Source organism: Marmota monax, unplaced genomic scaffold (assembly GCF_021218885.2).
Source record: "Marmota monax isolate L192 unplaced genomic scaffold, Marmota_monax_Labrador192_F-V1.1 WCK01_AAM20220418_F8-fsc00045, whole genome shotgun sequence".
Taxonomy (NCBI): domain Eukaryota; kingdom Metazoa; phylum Chordata; class Mammalia; order Rodentia; family Sciuridae; genus Marmota; species Marmota monax.
This window is the reverse complement of record NW_026692132.1, coordinates 12,171,694-12,189,121: the sequence shown is the minus strand read 5'-3', so window position 1 is coordinate 12,189,121 and position 17,428 is coordinate 12,171,694. Positions and strand designations below refer to the sequence as shown.

At 36.9% G+C, this 17,428-nt stretch overlaps 1 protein-coding gene across 1 annotated transcript in view; it reads left to right on the top strand.

The window, feature by feature from the left end:
• The window catches only part of Arhgap42 (Rho GTPase activating protein 42), a 265,879-nt gene that overhangs the window by 236,965 nt on the left and 11,486 nt on the right, over positions 1-17,428 (top strand). Inside the window, exons 17-22 of the mRNA XM_046466850.2 lie at positions 1,180-1,285; positions 7,693-7,852; positions 9,241-9,385; positions 10,593-10,973; positions 11,349-11,505; positions 13,667-13,729. Of these exons, the coding sequence (XP_046322806.1) occupies positions 1,180-1,285; positions 7,693-7,852; positions 9,241-9,385; positions 10,593-10,973; positions 11,349-11,505; positions 13,667-13,729 (1,012 nt within the window). The remainder of the gene's footprint in view (positions 1-1,179; positions 1,286-7,692; positions 7,853-9,240; positions 9,386-10,592; positions 10,974-11,348; positions 11,506-13,666; positions 13,730-17,428) is intronic.

Sequence of the window (17,428 nt, the reverse complement as noted above, 5' to 3'; positions counted from 1 at the left end):
AGCTTTCTTCTGAAAGCTCTCCATGCTGCATTTCCTCCAAGGGAACCCATATTTTTAAGATAAACTGGACCTGAAAAAATATAGAACCCTAACCCCACATGTTATTGACAAGTAAATCAGGATCTAGAGTGGGCAGGTGACTTGTCCAAGGATGCTAGTAAATTTATGGCAAAACACGGACTTCCAGCTAGTTGTTTATGGTTTTTGTTTGTTTGGGGGTTTTGTTTTATTGTCCTTTCTGACTCTTAACATAGAACCCTTTTTATACAAAGAGATTTTGTTTCAGAACAAGTAGCATTTGAGCCAGTTGGCTAAAACTTGGCTAAAGTGGTTAAAATGAACTGGTTGTGTGGATACAAACTTTTGGTCACAAGTTTTTGTCTACTTGCTTCTGTGGCAATAGTGATCATACTATTCAGTACTATGGTATTTAAAATATATCCCAGGAACTGTTAAGTTGGGAAGTAACATTTTTCTGCTCATTCTTTCTGAAAGGTCTCTTCTCTCTGATCTTTGTTGTACCTCTGTCTCATTCTTATCTCCCTTTCCATTCATATTTTCTTATGGTACATTTGGTCACCTAGCCTTGGAGTGACTCACCTTTATACATGATCTGCCTTTCCATGTACCTTTCCTCACCCGGTATCCAAATAGCTGTACCCAGAATCAACTGGGCCTCTGTTTATATAATAATATCTTAGAAAAGGCAATCTTTTTGTCTTTGAATCTATAAACTTAGGAGAGGAATCTGGGCTTTCTCTGGTTGCCTGGGGTTTGATCTCTAGGAGGTTTCTATTGTGGTAGTGTTTCAGGTACTATCGTACACAATTGGTCTGTACTAATTGCTATAATTGCATTTGTGAAGGTTGTATTTGCCCTTGGTTGCCAAACCCAAGCAGGTGATGAGTTATAATTGTACAGAAGCATGTAGTTCAGTGACTAAGAGCACAGGTATAGAATCCGTAGAACTGAATTTGTTCAGCTTCTTCCTAACTTCATGACCAGGCACAAGTTACTCCTCCTCTCTAAGCCTTAGAGAGTAATGATAATAGAACTATATGAAGAAATGCTTGTAAGGCATGAAGGGTGGGAGTATCAATAATGTCAAATTACCAATGTTTATGTACAGACTTGAATGCAATTAAAACTTGAGCATTTGCAACCTGTTTTACATCATAGAATCAGATGACCAGAACTACAGGGTGGAGGCTGTTCATGCACTGGTGCACAAATTGCCGGAGAAGAACAGAGAGATGCTGGATATCTTAATAAAGCACCTGGTCAAGTAATTCTCCAACTTATATTGTTTATTTAACTACTTGTTCAAAGTTAAACTTGTTTATGACTTTATAAGATATATGGTAGTACAGTATCATTACCATTATGATCAGTCCATTGACATGTATATATGTGTATACTTTTAGGTTTCTAATATGCAAATGAGTATATTCTTTGCAATTGTTAAACTAAGGATAAAACACTTATGTGTCAACTTCAAAATGTGTGAAGGAGTATGTAGATTTTTGCCTAGTTCTTTTAAGTGTGTGGTAACCAGTGATTTTGAAGATCAGTGCTATTACTAATGTAATATGACTGCATTACTAAATTCAGCAAAGTTCCTAGGTCAAATATTAGATTTCTTCTCTGGATTCAGTCTCTTATTCTCTGAAAACTTTTCTGACTTGGCTGTTAGTTCATCCATTCTTTATCAATAGGGGATAGATAACCAGTTCAATAAATATCATTTTTAGTCAGAGGTTTCCAGAGAATCGAGAAGTAATAGGGTTTGTGGGAGGGAAAAGAGAGAGCAATTGATTTTAAGGGATTGGCTCATGCAGTTGTGGAAACTGGAAGTTTGAAATCTGTAGGTCTGGCTGGCAGGCTAGAGCTTCAGAGAAGAGTTACAATTTCAGCTCAGTAGCAGAAAGATCCATAGCATAGAGGGAACGGAACAGGGGAGGGAGGAGTGGAGGAAAAGGGGACTGACTTATAGCAAATTATATTCTGTGCTTTCATATTACATCAAAATGAATCCTAATGTTACATATAACTAAAAACCAATAAAAATTGAAAGTAGAAATTTATAGCTCAAATAAAGAGGCTGTAGGAGACAGAATTCCTTTCTTCTTTGGGAATTCTTTTTTTTTTTTTTTTTTCCTCCTGAGACCTTCAGCTGATTGAAAGAGACCCACCCACCTTATGGACAATAGTCTATTCTATTTAAAGTATAGTCATTTAAATGTTAATCTCATCTAAAATGCTTTTTCAGAAACATCTGGGGTGATTTTTGACCAAATATCTGGGTATCATGGTCAATTAATCGTTAGATGTGTCTACCTTTCTGGAGTTAAAAGATAAACATATACAACACACATTTAATAACAAAGAAGTTTTTTTGCTATGCTTCTGGAAACAAAAGTCTAAATTCAGTTTTAAACTTACTGAAAAATTACCTTAACAGCACCATTGACCATTTAGTAAGGATAGTTTTCACTTAAATGAATACCAAAAAATTCATCAAAAAATTCTCTCCTGCTTACCACAAGGATTTCCCTAATTTATGCTCATTTGAGCCATGCACATTTGAAATAATATTACATAAACATATTAATAATTCTTATCTAACTTTCAGGCTTTGAGATGTGAACTCTCCCCGCACACACTACCACCACTTGAAATAAAAAAGAAATTCACTAGAAACAGCATCATTCAAAGTTTATCATTAACTGTTGACCCACAGCAGCACTTCTCTTAGCTAATGAGCAAAGGACTCACTATCCTTGAGCTCTTCATGAAATTCAGCCACACTATTTATTATGCATTATCTTGCCTGTATTTAAGGTAATTTTCTAGCAAGCCTTTTTAAATGTGCTTTTAAAAGCTACATGAATGTCACATAAAATGTTTTTGCTTAGTTAGGCAGAATGTCATATTAACTTAAGCTTTACCCATAATTTGTCTATGTGTGGTTTTTATCCTGGGAGTAGCAGGAAAGAGTATTTGCCCATAAAACAGTGTTTGGAAATTGTCCATCCTTCACCACCATTCCTGGGTCTTTCCTGAACTTACAATAGGTGAAATTCAAATGTATAAGATCCTGGGTTTGCTCCCCAACACCATGCATGTGTGCACACGTGCACACTTGTAATCCCAACTTCTCAGCAGGCTGAGGCTAGAGTTTGAGACTAGCCTGGGCAACTTAGCAAGATCTTTTTTTTTTTCTTTTTATTGGGTGTTCAAAACATTACAAAACTCTTGACATATCATATTTCATACATTAGATTCAAGTGGGTTATGAACTCCCATTTTTACCTCAAATACAGATTTCAGAATCACATCGGTTACACATCCACATTTTTACATAATGCCATATTAGTAACTGTTGTATTCTGCTACCTTTCCTATCCTCTACTACCCCCCCCTCCCCTCCCCTCCCATCTTCTCTCTCTACCCAAAAGCTTGCGGGGATGGCTCAGTGGTAGAACACTTTCTTGGTGTCCACAAATGGATTCTACCCATTACCTCTGGAGAGTGGAGGAAAAGGATCTAAAAGGTTAAGTCCCACTGAGTGAGTAGCCCTTGTGGGATGTGTCTACAGATCTGTGCTGACTTGCTGTGGAAACTGCAAATAAGCAACAGAACCCTTGGTAGCTAAAAACCTCCCATGGCTGAAAACAAAACAATAACAAATAAACCAGGGAACTAAGTTGAGATTTTAAAGATTAAAGCATCAATTCCAAATTCCCGTTAATTAGGTTTGAGAAATAGCATAAATTATTGCTTCTTTTTTAAAAATCCCTTGTGTGTAAGGTGGGGGAGGTGGCCTTTAAAACAAAGGCGATAGTGTCATTTCTACACTGATTTTTAATATTTAAAAATGTCATCACTTAAATTTTTTTAATATCGTGTTTGAAGGGAAATTATTTATTGAGACATATAACAAAAAATAGTTGTGGAATTTCTTTTGAATGCAAAATAAAAGTGAAAATAGATACCTCCTAAATGAAAACCTTTGAATTTTATACATATATATTTGCTAGTAGTATTAAATTTATAGCTCTCTTTAAGATGTTTTTACTCCCAATAGTCAGGTAACCAAAAATTTTTACCTCTCTGCAAATCTAAAACAAAACACATCTCCTAGTTCTGTTTGGAAAGACTTCTAAAGCACATGATTTGCTTTGTGTATTTGGGTGCTCTGTTATTATGTACAAATATGTTTATAATTGTTATATATTCCTGTTGTATTGACCATTTTTTCATTATATTTTATCTTTATTGTTAATCATATTTCTTGTTTTAGAATTTATTTTGTATGACAATAGTGTAGCCACTCTTACTTTATTATGATTGTTAACTTTTTTTTTTATTGTTGGTTGTTCAAAACATTACATAGTTCTTGACATATCATATTTCACACTTTGATTCAAGTGGGTTATGAACTCCCATTTTTACCCCGTATACAGATTGCAGAATCACATCAGTTACACATCCACTGATTTACATATTGCCATACTAGTGTCTGTTGTATTCTGCTGCCTTTCCTATCCTCTACTATCCCCCCTCCCCTCCCCTCCCCTCCCCTCTTCTCTCTCTACCCCCTCTACTGTCATTCATTTCTCCCCCTTGTATTATTTTTCCCTTTCCCCTCACTTCCTCTTGTATGTAATTTTGTATAACCCTGAGGGTCTCCTTCCATTTCCATGCAATTTCCCTTCTCTTTCCCTTTCCCTCCCACCTCTCATCCCTGTTTAATGTTAATCTTCTTCTCATGCTCTTCCTCCCTACTCTGTTCCCAGTTACTCTCCTTGTATCAAAGAAGACATTTGGCATTTGTTGTTAACTTAATATCGTTAATCCTTTTTTTTTTTTCTTTTTTCAGTCTGTCCACTGTAGAATGCCTACAGTTGGACCTCTTTTTTTTTAATCTGGCCTGATTAGTTTGTGTCCTTTGATTGTATTGTTTAATCCATTCACATTTAATGTTGTTGTTGTTGTTATTGTTATTGATTATGATGGCACAGTTTGACCTATGTCTGAGGTTTTTTCTTTTCTCTATAGATTGTGTTTTTTGTTACTCTGTTTCATGTTTACTGCTTTCTTTTCCTAGTGGATATTCTATTGATTAACATATGCATCTTATTATAATCTACTGCAGACTTATAACTAATTCCAGTGAGATGTAGAAAAATTATTCCTATATAATTCAATTTCCTCTTTCTCCTTTTTGTGCACGTTATATCTACATACCCTAACAAATCCAACAATTCATTGTGATAGTCACTACTTTATGTAATCTATTGCCTCATAAAGGAGCTGAGGGAAGAAAGAAGAACAAGTACACATTTATAGAGTTTAATATGACATTCTTATTTACTGTTTTCTTCTTTTTTACTTCTTCCTGTGGATCTGAGTTACCCCCTGTGTTATTTTTAGTCCTATACAGCCTCACTCTTACCCACCTCCTTTGTGCATTTATTGTCATTTCATGACATCTCTAAATGTTGTAGTCCAGTAGTACAGGTGTTTGTAGCTGTTAAGTAACCCAGGAGAAGGAATGTTCAATGAAGAGAAAATTGATTATCAAAATGCTCCTTCTCAGTGTATTCACCAACTCTGCTCTTCAAAGTACATCAAGGTTTTAAGTTTTCCAAATTTACTCCTGAGCCTAATATTAATGTTCTTCCATTTTATTTGCATTATACAACTATGACATTTTGGGAAATATGCCAAAAGTCAATTTTATATTAAGGGAGAATAATCTATTGAGATCTTATTTCAGTTAAATTCATTATTTTATTTGATACTCTCAGCAGCCCTAATAAGAATTGGTATATGTAACTTAAAGATGAGAAAAACAAAGCCCAGAGATATTTAATAACTTGGCCAAACGTGACTCAGCTTCTAAGAAATGGAGCCAAACTTTGAATCCAGACAGGCTCTGTGTTTACATACTGCTTTCCATAGTAGGTTGCCTAATGCATATCAAGAAATTAATATGTAATAGTCTGTTATAGAAAAAAGGAAACCTGGATTGAAACTCTTTCTTTTAACTTAAAGCCCTTTTGGCTAGTGATTTTTGTGGGGTGGGGGGAGGTAAGAGGGGTACTAGGGATTTAACTCAGGGGCACTTGACCACTGAGCCACATTCCTAGCCCTATTTTGTATTTTATTTAGAGATAGGGTCTCACTGAGTTGCTTAGCACCTTTTGCTGAGGCTGGCTTTGAACTCCTGATACTCCTGCCTCAGTCTCCCAAGCTTCTGGGATTACAGGCATGTGCCACTGAGCCCTGCTTAGCTAGTGCTTTCTTGGGATTTAGGGGAAAAATTAGTCAACGTGATGGAGGTCAAGTCTTTCAGTCTTGTGTCTGGAGTTGTGTGGATAATCCAAAAGCCTGTAGTTTCCATAAATGTTACTTTTGGTCATGGAACACAGTTGATTATCATACATCAACTTGAAATTGTGTTTTAGTCTTCCCTAAAGCTTTACATTTCAACATCCTGGCTGGAATAAGAAGAAAAAACAGTGGTTATACTAAAAGATTAGTCAAATCAATGAGGTTCCCTGTTAAGAATGTATCCAAATTCCAGAGTAAATTATTGAACTATTCAAAGTAATTTTTGATAGTTGCTGGAGTTTTTTGTCTCCAGTCAGTGATATTTTAGATTTTTCATTTTATTTTTAAGCCAGAAATGATGCTGCCACATCTGCTTATCTCACTATTTCCCTCAAATAGTACCTGACACTAGGGAGGCATTTGAGGCAATCAGGAAAGTTTTAGATGGAAGAGAAGAAAAAGGAAGAGGAAACAAATCCATGTATTATCCAGTGATATATCTGGGAAGCTCAAGGAAACCCTTGGCTTGCAATCAGACCATATGAATTGAAATAATAACTCTTCCTAATTGGCGTTACGTCCTGTATATCATTTTTAGTTTAAGAGTGTGTGAGGTTTTTTTCTCTGTCTAGTAAGGATACAGACTGTGATGATTAATGCAATAATGTATATGAAGAAGCCTGAAATAGGTTCTCAATATTATTCTTGAGTCCAAATACAATGGCAGCTAACCTATTCTTAACCATCTGTTCTAAAAGATATAGAATATAATAGAAAATCCCACAAAGAAGATCTTTCTGTGGTAATTTCACTCAATTTAGGAGATCAAGATTTCTTTCTCTTGAATAGATTACCTTTTATAATTATTAATTAGTTTTACTTGGGCTAATATTAAGGTTTTACATATTCTAAAGATTTTTTTAATTGATACATAGTAATTATACATCTTTATGGTGTAGTGTGACAATTCAATGTATATAATCTATACTGATCAAATCATGGCAATTTATAGCCTTTCCATCTCCTTATACATTTATCATTTCTTTGTGTTAGGAATCTTAATGGGGAGAGGGAATAGAGGGAGGTGGAATAAGGGGTACCAAAATACAGTTAGGAAGAATAAATTCTAATGTTCTACAGCAAAATAATGTGACTAAAGTTTGCAACGATTTATTATATATTTTAAAAGGATCTTTTACACCTCTTTTTAGCCTATTATTTTCTCATACCAACTGAGACTGGGATTATTAGCCCACAATGACTTATAGGTTTTACAATTTTTGTCATAAGCTTAATAGAATATTTTCTAATTATTAAACATTTAACTTAAGATTTTTTGTTCTTAATTTGCAGAGTATCACTACACAGCCAACAAAATCTCATGACTGTCTCAAATCTTGGCGTCATATTTGGCCCAACACTGATGAGAGCCCAGGAGGAAACTGTAGCTGCCATGATGAATATAAAATTTCAGAATATAGTGGTTGAAATTCTGATAGAGCACTATGAAAAGGTAGGCTGGATTTTTCTGTGCAAGTAGAAAGTTATATTTTGTGCTTTTAAAACAGATTTGGCATTTGTATTGTCTATAAGCTTTACATTGGGGTTTGAGAATTCTATAAATTGCCCACCTTATCAGTGTTGTAGAAATCGCTTTTTCACAAGGACTTCAATTTTTTATTGTTGTCGTTCAGTAGTTTATTGCTTCTTCACATCCTTCAGGTGGCTTGTTTCCTTTTCTCCTGTATCATTTACTTTCTGATGTTGTCTTAGCATTTGTGTAGTCAGTTTCTTACTTACATTCAGAAGTACTTTACAATCACTTTGTGGCTAATTCTATTTTAACCTTCACTCTCAATCCAGTTGGAATGATCCTCCTAATTACATAGTAAAGTTAGTATTCCTAACAAGAGAAAAAAACAGAGAATGGAGTCTTGAAGTCCTCTGTTTCTAACCTCTGAGGTCCATTTCCTTAAAAAGTGAGGTCTTGGAGTAACTATGAAAACAAACTAAAAGCCAAGTTAACTGGGTTATTAAGTAAAATCAGCCATTAAAGCCAACCTATTCAAAACTGCATTTGTCTGATCTGGTCCTTGTGAGAGAGAATGACCACATCCCTCTACTTCCCAGGATCCCTTCCTGGGCCCACAGAAGAATGAATGTCCTAAACCAAGTGTAATGGCACACGCCTGTAATCCCAGCTATTTAGGAGGCAAGAAGAGTACAAATTTGAGGCCAGCCTTGGCCACAAAGTGAGCTCCTGTCTCAAAATTTAAAAAAAAAAAAAAAAATTTAAATGGCTAGGGCTAGGTATGCTCAATGATAGAGCATCTCTGGGTAAACGTCCCAGTATCGAAAACAAGAGAGTCCTTAGTGACTTAGGTTGCAGACTCTCTCACAATCCAAGAGTACACAGCTGTGTCCAGTGGCTGTGCTCACTCCTCTGTGCAGCTGGTCACATTCCTTGACAGTGCAGAGCCAACAGGCTGACATCACCTTGTCCTGGAATCAAGAAGCCATTCTGTTGGTGAAATGACACAGATTGAGCATCTTTTACTCAAGACATGTTCTTCCAAGATAAAGGTGGAAAGAGAATATGACTGTAAAAAGAATTGGTATGTCTCGACATAGGTATTTATTCATATTTGTAAAGTCTTTAAAGCTTTTGGAAGATCTGAATTTCACTATTGGGATATGAACCAGAATAAAAAGGGAAACCTAAAGAAGAAACATTACTTGTTAAATGGGATAGGAAGTTATCATTCCTCCAGGACACTCATATTTTTGGTCTCAAGCATCTCTTGTAGTTCTAAGATGATTACGTAGCTCTGAAAGCTTGTTTGATGATGCACATGGCAATTTCACCCTTTTTTGACCTCAGTTCATTTGTCTTCTATGTAGATTTTTCATACTGCCCCAGACCCAAGCATTCCTCTTCCTCAGCCTCAGTCTCGTTCTGGATCCCGAAGGACTCGAGCAATCTGCCTCTCCACGGGCTCCCGGAAGCCCAGAGGGAGGTATACACCGTGCCTGGCAGAACCTGATAGTAAGTGTGCCTGGTCTTAGGGAGCTGCTTTCTTCATTGTCTAGTTCATCCTGACCTCACTTCATTGGTAATTAGGTAAAAAGAGAAAATCTTCTCTCTTACACTCTTCCCCCAACACCCCCTCTTCTAGCATTGATACACTGTCAGCAGAGTTGTAAGGTTCCCCGGATAAGCAAATTCATAATTGCTTCAAAAGAAAAGAATAGTTTGCTCAATGCTTTTTTTTTTCCCTGTAGCTGTGATTAAGTACATTGGGTGCTACTTTGTAGCAGGTTTTGTCCTTTTGTCAAAATGGTAGATAAGAAAGCAAGAGAGTTGGACTGACACAGTCATTTTCTTTCTTTCCTTCACATTATGTTCTTAGAATATCATCTTTTGGGTGTCAAAGTGTCTGATAGAGAAGAAACAAAAAGAAAACCAACATCACATATCATCACTAACATCTTATTTGGGGCAGTGTCCCAAGGTGGTATGAATGGCAACTTATGTCCATGGCATACATTAAATGTGATCTTTCTCATTTTATTTCATACCTGCAAAGGCCCCAATTTTTTCCCACTGCCAGTATGTAATAGAAAATAGAGTCTAGTTATTTTTCATTCAGAAGTATTTAAATGCTTTATTATGGTTTCTCTGATTTTTTGTTATACTTTCCTTTAGGAACATTAAAAAACAAAAGTATTTAAGCAGCAAGTTTCTTATGTTGCTATACTTTAGCAAGAAAAAGGAAATATCCTTTCTTTGAAAATTGTGAGCAATTTATAATTTCCTGACAACACTTAATGGTGCCTTTAGAAGGCAGAAATATGTCTTTAATATACTCCCTTCTATTTTTTTTGTAATATCATGAAGGAATGTTATTTCTCTTACTTCTGGGTCCTATTTCAATGGCAAATTTTGTCTGAATTCAAGTCAGCTCACTTATCTTCAAGAAGTAAAATTATTCAGTATGGGCAGTTGGTTCATAGGTACGTGCAGAATCTTTCTACAAGAGTTTTGAAACATGCATTCACCAATTTCAAATGCATATTTTAAAGCCTTTCTCCAGTATTGAGGACTGCTCTTCATACCAAGCAGGGGCCTAATACTTCAAAGGGGTCAGGTGGCCAGGGAGTTTGTGGTGAGCTGAGAAAAGGAAAGCTTGGAGGCATGTTACCAACAGAGAGCTGCTGTGGCTTTTCCATCTCTACCTCCTGCTCCTCCTCAGGTGACTCCTACAGCAGCAGCCCAGACAGCACACCCATGGGTAGTATTGAGTCGCTCTCTTCTCACTCATCTGAACAAAACAGCACTACAAAGTCAGCCTCCTGCCAACCCAGGGAGAAATCGGGAGGGATTCCCTGGATTGCAACCCCGTCATCTTCCAATGGACAGAAAAGTCTTGCTCTCTGGACAACTAGTCCTGAATCAAGTTCTAGAGAAGATGCAACCAAAACGGATGCAGAATCAGATTGCCAGAGCGTTGCCTCGGTCACTACCCCAGGAGATGTTTCCCCACCTATAGACCTGGTCAAGAAGGGGCCTTATGGTCTTTCAGGACTGAAAAGAACCTCTGCTTCCTCTCTCAGATCCATTTCTGCAGCTGAAGGTAAGCCAGATTGGAGCATGTACAAGATGTCATTGTCTTAGTGTCATTTGCTGGATTACTCAGCATGATTAAGCAGGGATAAAGTTAATGGAGGAAGCTAATGATGCTTATCTACTTTGTTCCTGAGCTTGGATTTTAAAACTTCGGTGCACTGTACTTTTTTCCTGAAACTTTCCATCTCTGTGAGGTGATGTCTTTGTAATTACAGTAGATTTTGATCTCCCTGAGTGATGGGCTGCTGTGCCCAAAGAACATTCTGTACCTTCCCGTTTAGTCTTGGAGAAAAATGCTTCCTTTTGTTATGCACATATACTGTGTTATTGCTATTATTTTGTCTAATAGCACCTTGCCTGTTTTCTTGGGCTTTCTTTTTAGGAAACAAGAGCTACAGTGGATCCATTCAAAGCTTAACTTCTATAGGTTCCAAGGAGACAGCCAAAGCCACACCAAACCCAGAGCTGCCTCCAAAAATGTGCAGGCGGTTAAGGCTAGACACTGCCTCTAGCAATGGCTATCAGCGACCTGGCTCTGTGTAAGTGAGAGTTTGTATTTGCTGGGTCTCCCAGTAGTGCATGGGGCTTGAGTCCGTCCTAAAGAACTTTGGGAGTTCATAATTAAATACCCCATCTGTACAATAGGTTCAGTCAACTTCTGTAGCGGTCCATCCTTTTCTAACAGTGATGTGAAAGTTATTGTGGGCTTAGACTATATAAACAACCTCAGGGGGGCAGCACTTCAAGCACTTTTCCTTGAACAGAACCATGGCTTAATTTAAGGACATGAAAATACATGTATAGTCAAGCGCATTGAAACTAGGACTGTCTTATAAAACCTATGCATCTATTTCCCAGTTCCCCATTTTCTGTTATCAGTATAGCTGCTCAATAGCTTGAGGGTTGGTTTTCTCTCCTGTCTACCCTGTATCTCCCCTACCTGAGTTCTCGATGATTTAAACAAGTTCAAGAACAAGGGACATGAAAGACAAAGGGAAGACAGTATTTGTGGTCAAAAGAAATGACCAACAATGTAAAGGGCGAGGTGCATAGATGGGAATAGAAAGGGGCAAGTTTCTGTCTCTTTCATTTTGTGTTCCTGAGAATTGCTGAGCATTTTCTAATGCTCTGTGAACTCTTATTGGGTATCTTTACTTATGTAATCTCCTTTGAAGTCCACTGTGTCCTTCTGAAACAGGTAACATAAACCCCATTTTAGAGAGGATAAGAACTGATACCTAGAAAGTTTAAGAAGTTGATCCAGGGCCTGAGATGTAGTTCAGAAATTTGCCTAGCATATTGAGGTCCCTAAGTTTAGGCCCCAGGACCACACACAAAAACAAAGTTGGTCCACACACTCTCAGCTAGTAAGTGGCAGAGCTAGGATCCCAACACAGGGCTCTCTAACTTTAATTCTGTGCATCAAACTCATTTTTAGTATGGTATTCCTGGCATGTTTAATTATTCACTAATTGTCCAGTAAGACTTTCTTTTTTTTTTCTCTCTCTTTTTGGCACTATTAGGGGATTGAACCCAGGGCCTTGCTCATGCTAAGCAAGTGTTCTACCCTTGAGCTAATATATCTGCCTTTTCTCAATCTGACATTGTACTAAGCCTGTTCCCATAGGAACAGTGTCCTAAATTCATTTGTCCATCCTTGTCTTTGTCAAAAACCTTTAGTTGCAGATCACGTTCAATACCTGTTATTGCTCTTTGTCAGAAATTCTGTTACACACACACAGTACATACATCTACTTCCTAGTATGTATAGTTCTAACCATTAAAGGAAATTAAATTTTAAGCCAATATGTCCAAGATGATGAGAGAGTATAAACTCCATTCTTTGTAAGGAAAGACAAGAGTATCTATCTTATGATTTTACTAATTTAGTTAATGTAGAAATTTAAATGAGTGTATGTTCGGTATTAGGTATAAGTCAGCCTCGAGATTATCAGATGGCTTGGCACTGTGAGAAGAGCTTGTCAATTAAAGGAATAATAGAGATTTAAAAATCAAGTTTAGAATGTCATTTAAGAAATTCAGTGTTCTATTCTGGTAAATGCAGAGTGGATCATCGAGTGCCCTGATTTTGTTCTACCTCTAGTAGCCTCACCTCTTCAGGTAGGAGCTGTCCTCTCCCACACACCTCAGGATTCAAAATGAGGTTTGAGTCCATGGATGTATTCATTGAAAGTATTTTCCAGGTTTATCCTTTCCACTTTGTAAGAAATATGTTCCCATATAAAAAAACACATGAAATCAGTATTGTTTTTTCTTAGCTCTCAGAATGAACAGTAGTTCCTCTCCTGTCCTGTTGATTTCATTCTTTGATTCTTTCCTTGTGGCTCCATAGGAGTCAATAACATGCTGCCTGCGGGGAGCAGAGTGAGAAGAAAATGGTCCTTTTACTGTTCCCTCAGTTTTCTGAGGTAAAAAGGATAAGAACAGTACAAGCCCCATGGGAGGTAGCTATAGGTTTATTATTGTCTGATACTCTGTGAGCTGGAGGGTAGAGCTAAAAATATTTTTCACATTAAAACAAAACAATCAAAATCTGGTTTCAGTTTTGTGAATTAGTCTTTTGTCAATTAGTCTTTTTTTTAATTGTTATTTTGTTTAATTGATAACTCTGAGTTCACATTGAGCAGAATGATTTTCTCATTGACTTTATGAAACGTACATTTTAAAATTGTTTTTCAGAGTGGCAGCAAAGGCCCAGCTGTTTGAAAATGTTGGTTCACTTAAGCCAGTTTCTTCTGGGCGGTAAGTTCTCAAAAACTATAAACACATTTAAAAATATTAAACTGGTGGTGACATTGTTGTCATGTGTTGACGGGACACATTGTCTGTTACAGCTCTGCCCTGAGCATTGCAGATGGCCACATCCATGTGTACTGGCCCTTTACCAGGAGACCCTGTGTACAAATAGCTTTTAGGGTCTCCTATTGTTACAGTGATGACTCATTTGCTAAAGTCTCTGTGAAAGAATTCTAAACAGATTTCCTAAAAGACAAAAGTTGCCGTAAGTCTTTATACATGCTTGATTACATTCATTTGGGGACTATTTTCAGAAGCACAACCTTAGCTTTTAAAAGTTATAAAAGTTTCTCTGGAGGAATCTTCATGAACATCCATTGGGAAATATGGTTATTCTTAAGGACTGCTGAGGTATTGTAGAGCTAATTGCCTCAGGCGCCTTTGGTGTCTGAGTGCAGAACTTCATTCTGTTTCTAGACTTTACTTTCCACTTCATTGTTAAAAGGAAATGAGTTGTTACATCTTGCTGCTATTAATGTGCTCACTTTTCAAGATCCTGCCTTTTCTTCCTTTCCCAATGGATTCTTCTAATCTATAGTGGGCTTTGTTTTTAATTTGAATAATGACATTTCATAAAGCTGGGGATTTTCTAATATTTTATTTTTAGAGGTTGTTGAAAGAGCATGTAAATGACAGAACTTGAAGAGCAAACTTGATTTTTTCATGTGGTTGTACTAAGAAACTTTTCAGCTTTCCACATCTGGTAATTGAAGCTCTGGAGTAAAGGAATCAGATAATCAGATATTTCTTATAAAAGTCAACCAAAGAAATTTTTATCTATCCTATAAAAATATATGGACTTTTTCAGCAAGCATTTATTAAATACTAACACAGTACAGGGTATGGGCTAGTTATTAAGGATAACAGTGACCCTCAAATTCTTTTTAGTTTTATAGAAAGCTGAACAGGGCCTTCACATATTAGTTTTTGGCTTTTTTGTTTTTTCTTCTTTTTTTTAAATTCTACGGAGTAGAATCACTTTGGTATCTTACTAGTGCATGGTCAGTGGCTCCTTGCATTCACATAACCAACCCAGAGCATTTTCATGCACTTTACCCATGTGCACAACATGTTTATCTTCTTCCTTTTTACCAGGATGTGATGAAAAGCAAGCTGTTGCAGGTCAGCACAAATATCATTTCTCTGAGGTTGTCAGTTTTAGCCCTTAGTGTGCAGGATTTAATCTTGACACTGTCCTGCCAGATAGTTGAATTGCTCCACTAGATGGAGCCCTTTTATTAGGAAGCTCTAAACAGAGTCCTCTCTTAGTATTCAAGGGAATTAGTTCCCAGATCCCCCCATCCCATGATTCCAAAATCCATAGACACTCAAGTCATTTATATTAAATACGCAGTATTCACGAATAGCCTATTTACATCATCTCGTATACTTAAAAATATCTAGATTGTTTATAATACCTAATATAGTATGAATGCTCTGTAGATAGTTGTAATGACTCTATTGTTTAGGGAATAATAAAAAGAAGAAAAAGTCTGTACATTTTCAGTACAGATACATTTTTACCAGTTATTTCAACCTGGTTGGTTGAATCTGTGGATGAGTAACCTGCAGACAGATGCAGAGGACCAATTGTACTATAATCAAAAAGGTAATCCCACAAAGCTTTAAGAAAATAAGCTGATAATGAAATAAATTAGAAAGCTGTCATTACTTAAGGTATACTCAGAACTCAGATGTTTGATAATCACCTTAACCCATTTCTTATATGCTTCTACATTTTAAATATTTCAAATCACTTTCAATAGGCAACAGCATAAACTTAGACCTCACTCTATAATACATTCAGTTTGGTCTTCCTTTATTAGCCAGTTCACAGAACTGTGGACAACATTATTATTTCTCCCTCAGACACACAGGGGAACTGAATGAATTGTAGGTTCAGAGAGACCCTCGTTGAAATTTTGGGTCTAGCAGTTTCCTGATTTTATAACCTTGGAGTTATACATTTTGGTAATCTGTTTTCTTTATAAAATGAAATCATAATTCTGAATTCTACATTGTTGTAAACATGTACAACAACATATTTGAAATATATGGTATGTATTCTATAGATGCTATCCACATTCATAACTATTATTGTTGTTATAATTATAGTTGGAATTGCTTGCCTAAGACATTCAGACCTCAAATTAGTGTATTAATGCCATTTGAGTATAGATAAGAGTCACTTGATTTGAGTATGTATAAGAGTCATAAGAGGTCATTATTCTTAATGTACATGAACATTTTTCGTGCCTTAAAATATAATTGCATAATGCAGAACTTGAGGACGTTTCCTAGTGTTAACCTCCTATAATGCCTATCTCGCTTATCTCATGTTCTGTCTGGGAAGCTCAGGGTTACCCTTGAATTGGACCTTGAAGGATGATGTAATCATAGAAGCAGCAGGAACATTTACCCATATTTGGGGAGGAGACCCATTCACTGCTTTTAGTGGATGACCTCGAGCAACAGGAAACTTTGGGAATAACTCTGTCATCCAGCACATGGGTGATAAGATCAGTAATGGACTTGCACAGATTATTCAAGTAGCTTTTTCAGCAGGATATGGAGAGAATAGTCAATAATTTGGATGGAATTGGTGAAATTTAGAAGTACCTAATTGGAAGAGTACAAAAACATAAAAAGCTGCCAAGTTTGTCTTTTGTTTGGTTGCGTTTTCTTAATTTTTATTTATTTACTTATTTATTTTGTATGAATAGGATCATGAATTGGCAACCACTTTGATACTGGGAGTAAGAGACAGGTACAAAAGACTCCTAAGTTTCTGAGGCGAAGCATCAGAAAGAATGGTAGTGCAGCTTCTGATCTTAGCTTGTGGGTATGATGGGGAAGGAAGAGTTTTGGCCATAGAGTTTTGGAGCCTGAGGAACAAGTGAGGCCATTAGAAATGTGCAGCTGGAACCAGAGAGAGCATGGAGTGTGATGCCATTTGAGAAACTTTTGTACTGCAGTTATTTTGCACGGGGAAGGTGAATGTCCCCAGTAGTGAGACTTATTGTGTGAGAAAGGAAAAGTGGCCCAGTTTCTGGTCTTTTAGGAATGATTTCATTTAAGTATTAGGAAAAGAGTGAAAGCAGTGGTTACAAGAAGGCATGGCCACAAGTAGAAGCTGCTGAAAAGTGTAGGCAGTCAGGAGAGGACACTGTTGTTACAGTGTCCTGAGACATCATTGGAGATTTTTGGAGTGGTGTGTTCACCCTACAAGATCAGTGACAGTGAACTATGGAGTTTCACCACAGAGCCCATAAACTGGAACATCTGAGACTGAGGCCTATGGATTCTTCATTTTGGCCTGCTTTCCCAAGTGATTTTTTTTTTTTTTTTAAAGAGAGAGAGAGAGAGAGAGAATTTTTTAATATTTATTTTTTAGTTTTCGGCGGACACAACATCTTTGTTTGTATGTTGTGCTGGGGATCAAACCCAGGCCGCACGCATGCCAAGTGAGCGCGCTACCGCCTGAGCCACATCCCCAGCCCCCCAAAGTGATTCTTAATGTACATGAACATTTGAGAACCAGTAGAATAGAGAAAAATGCCCCTAAGCAGACACCGCTTATTTACAGTTGTTTCTATAAAACACTTTCAAGGAACAGAGTCACTAGGCTCACCCTTTTAAAGACAT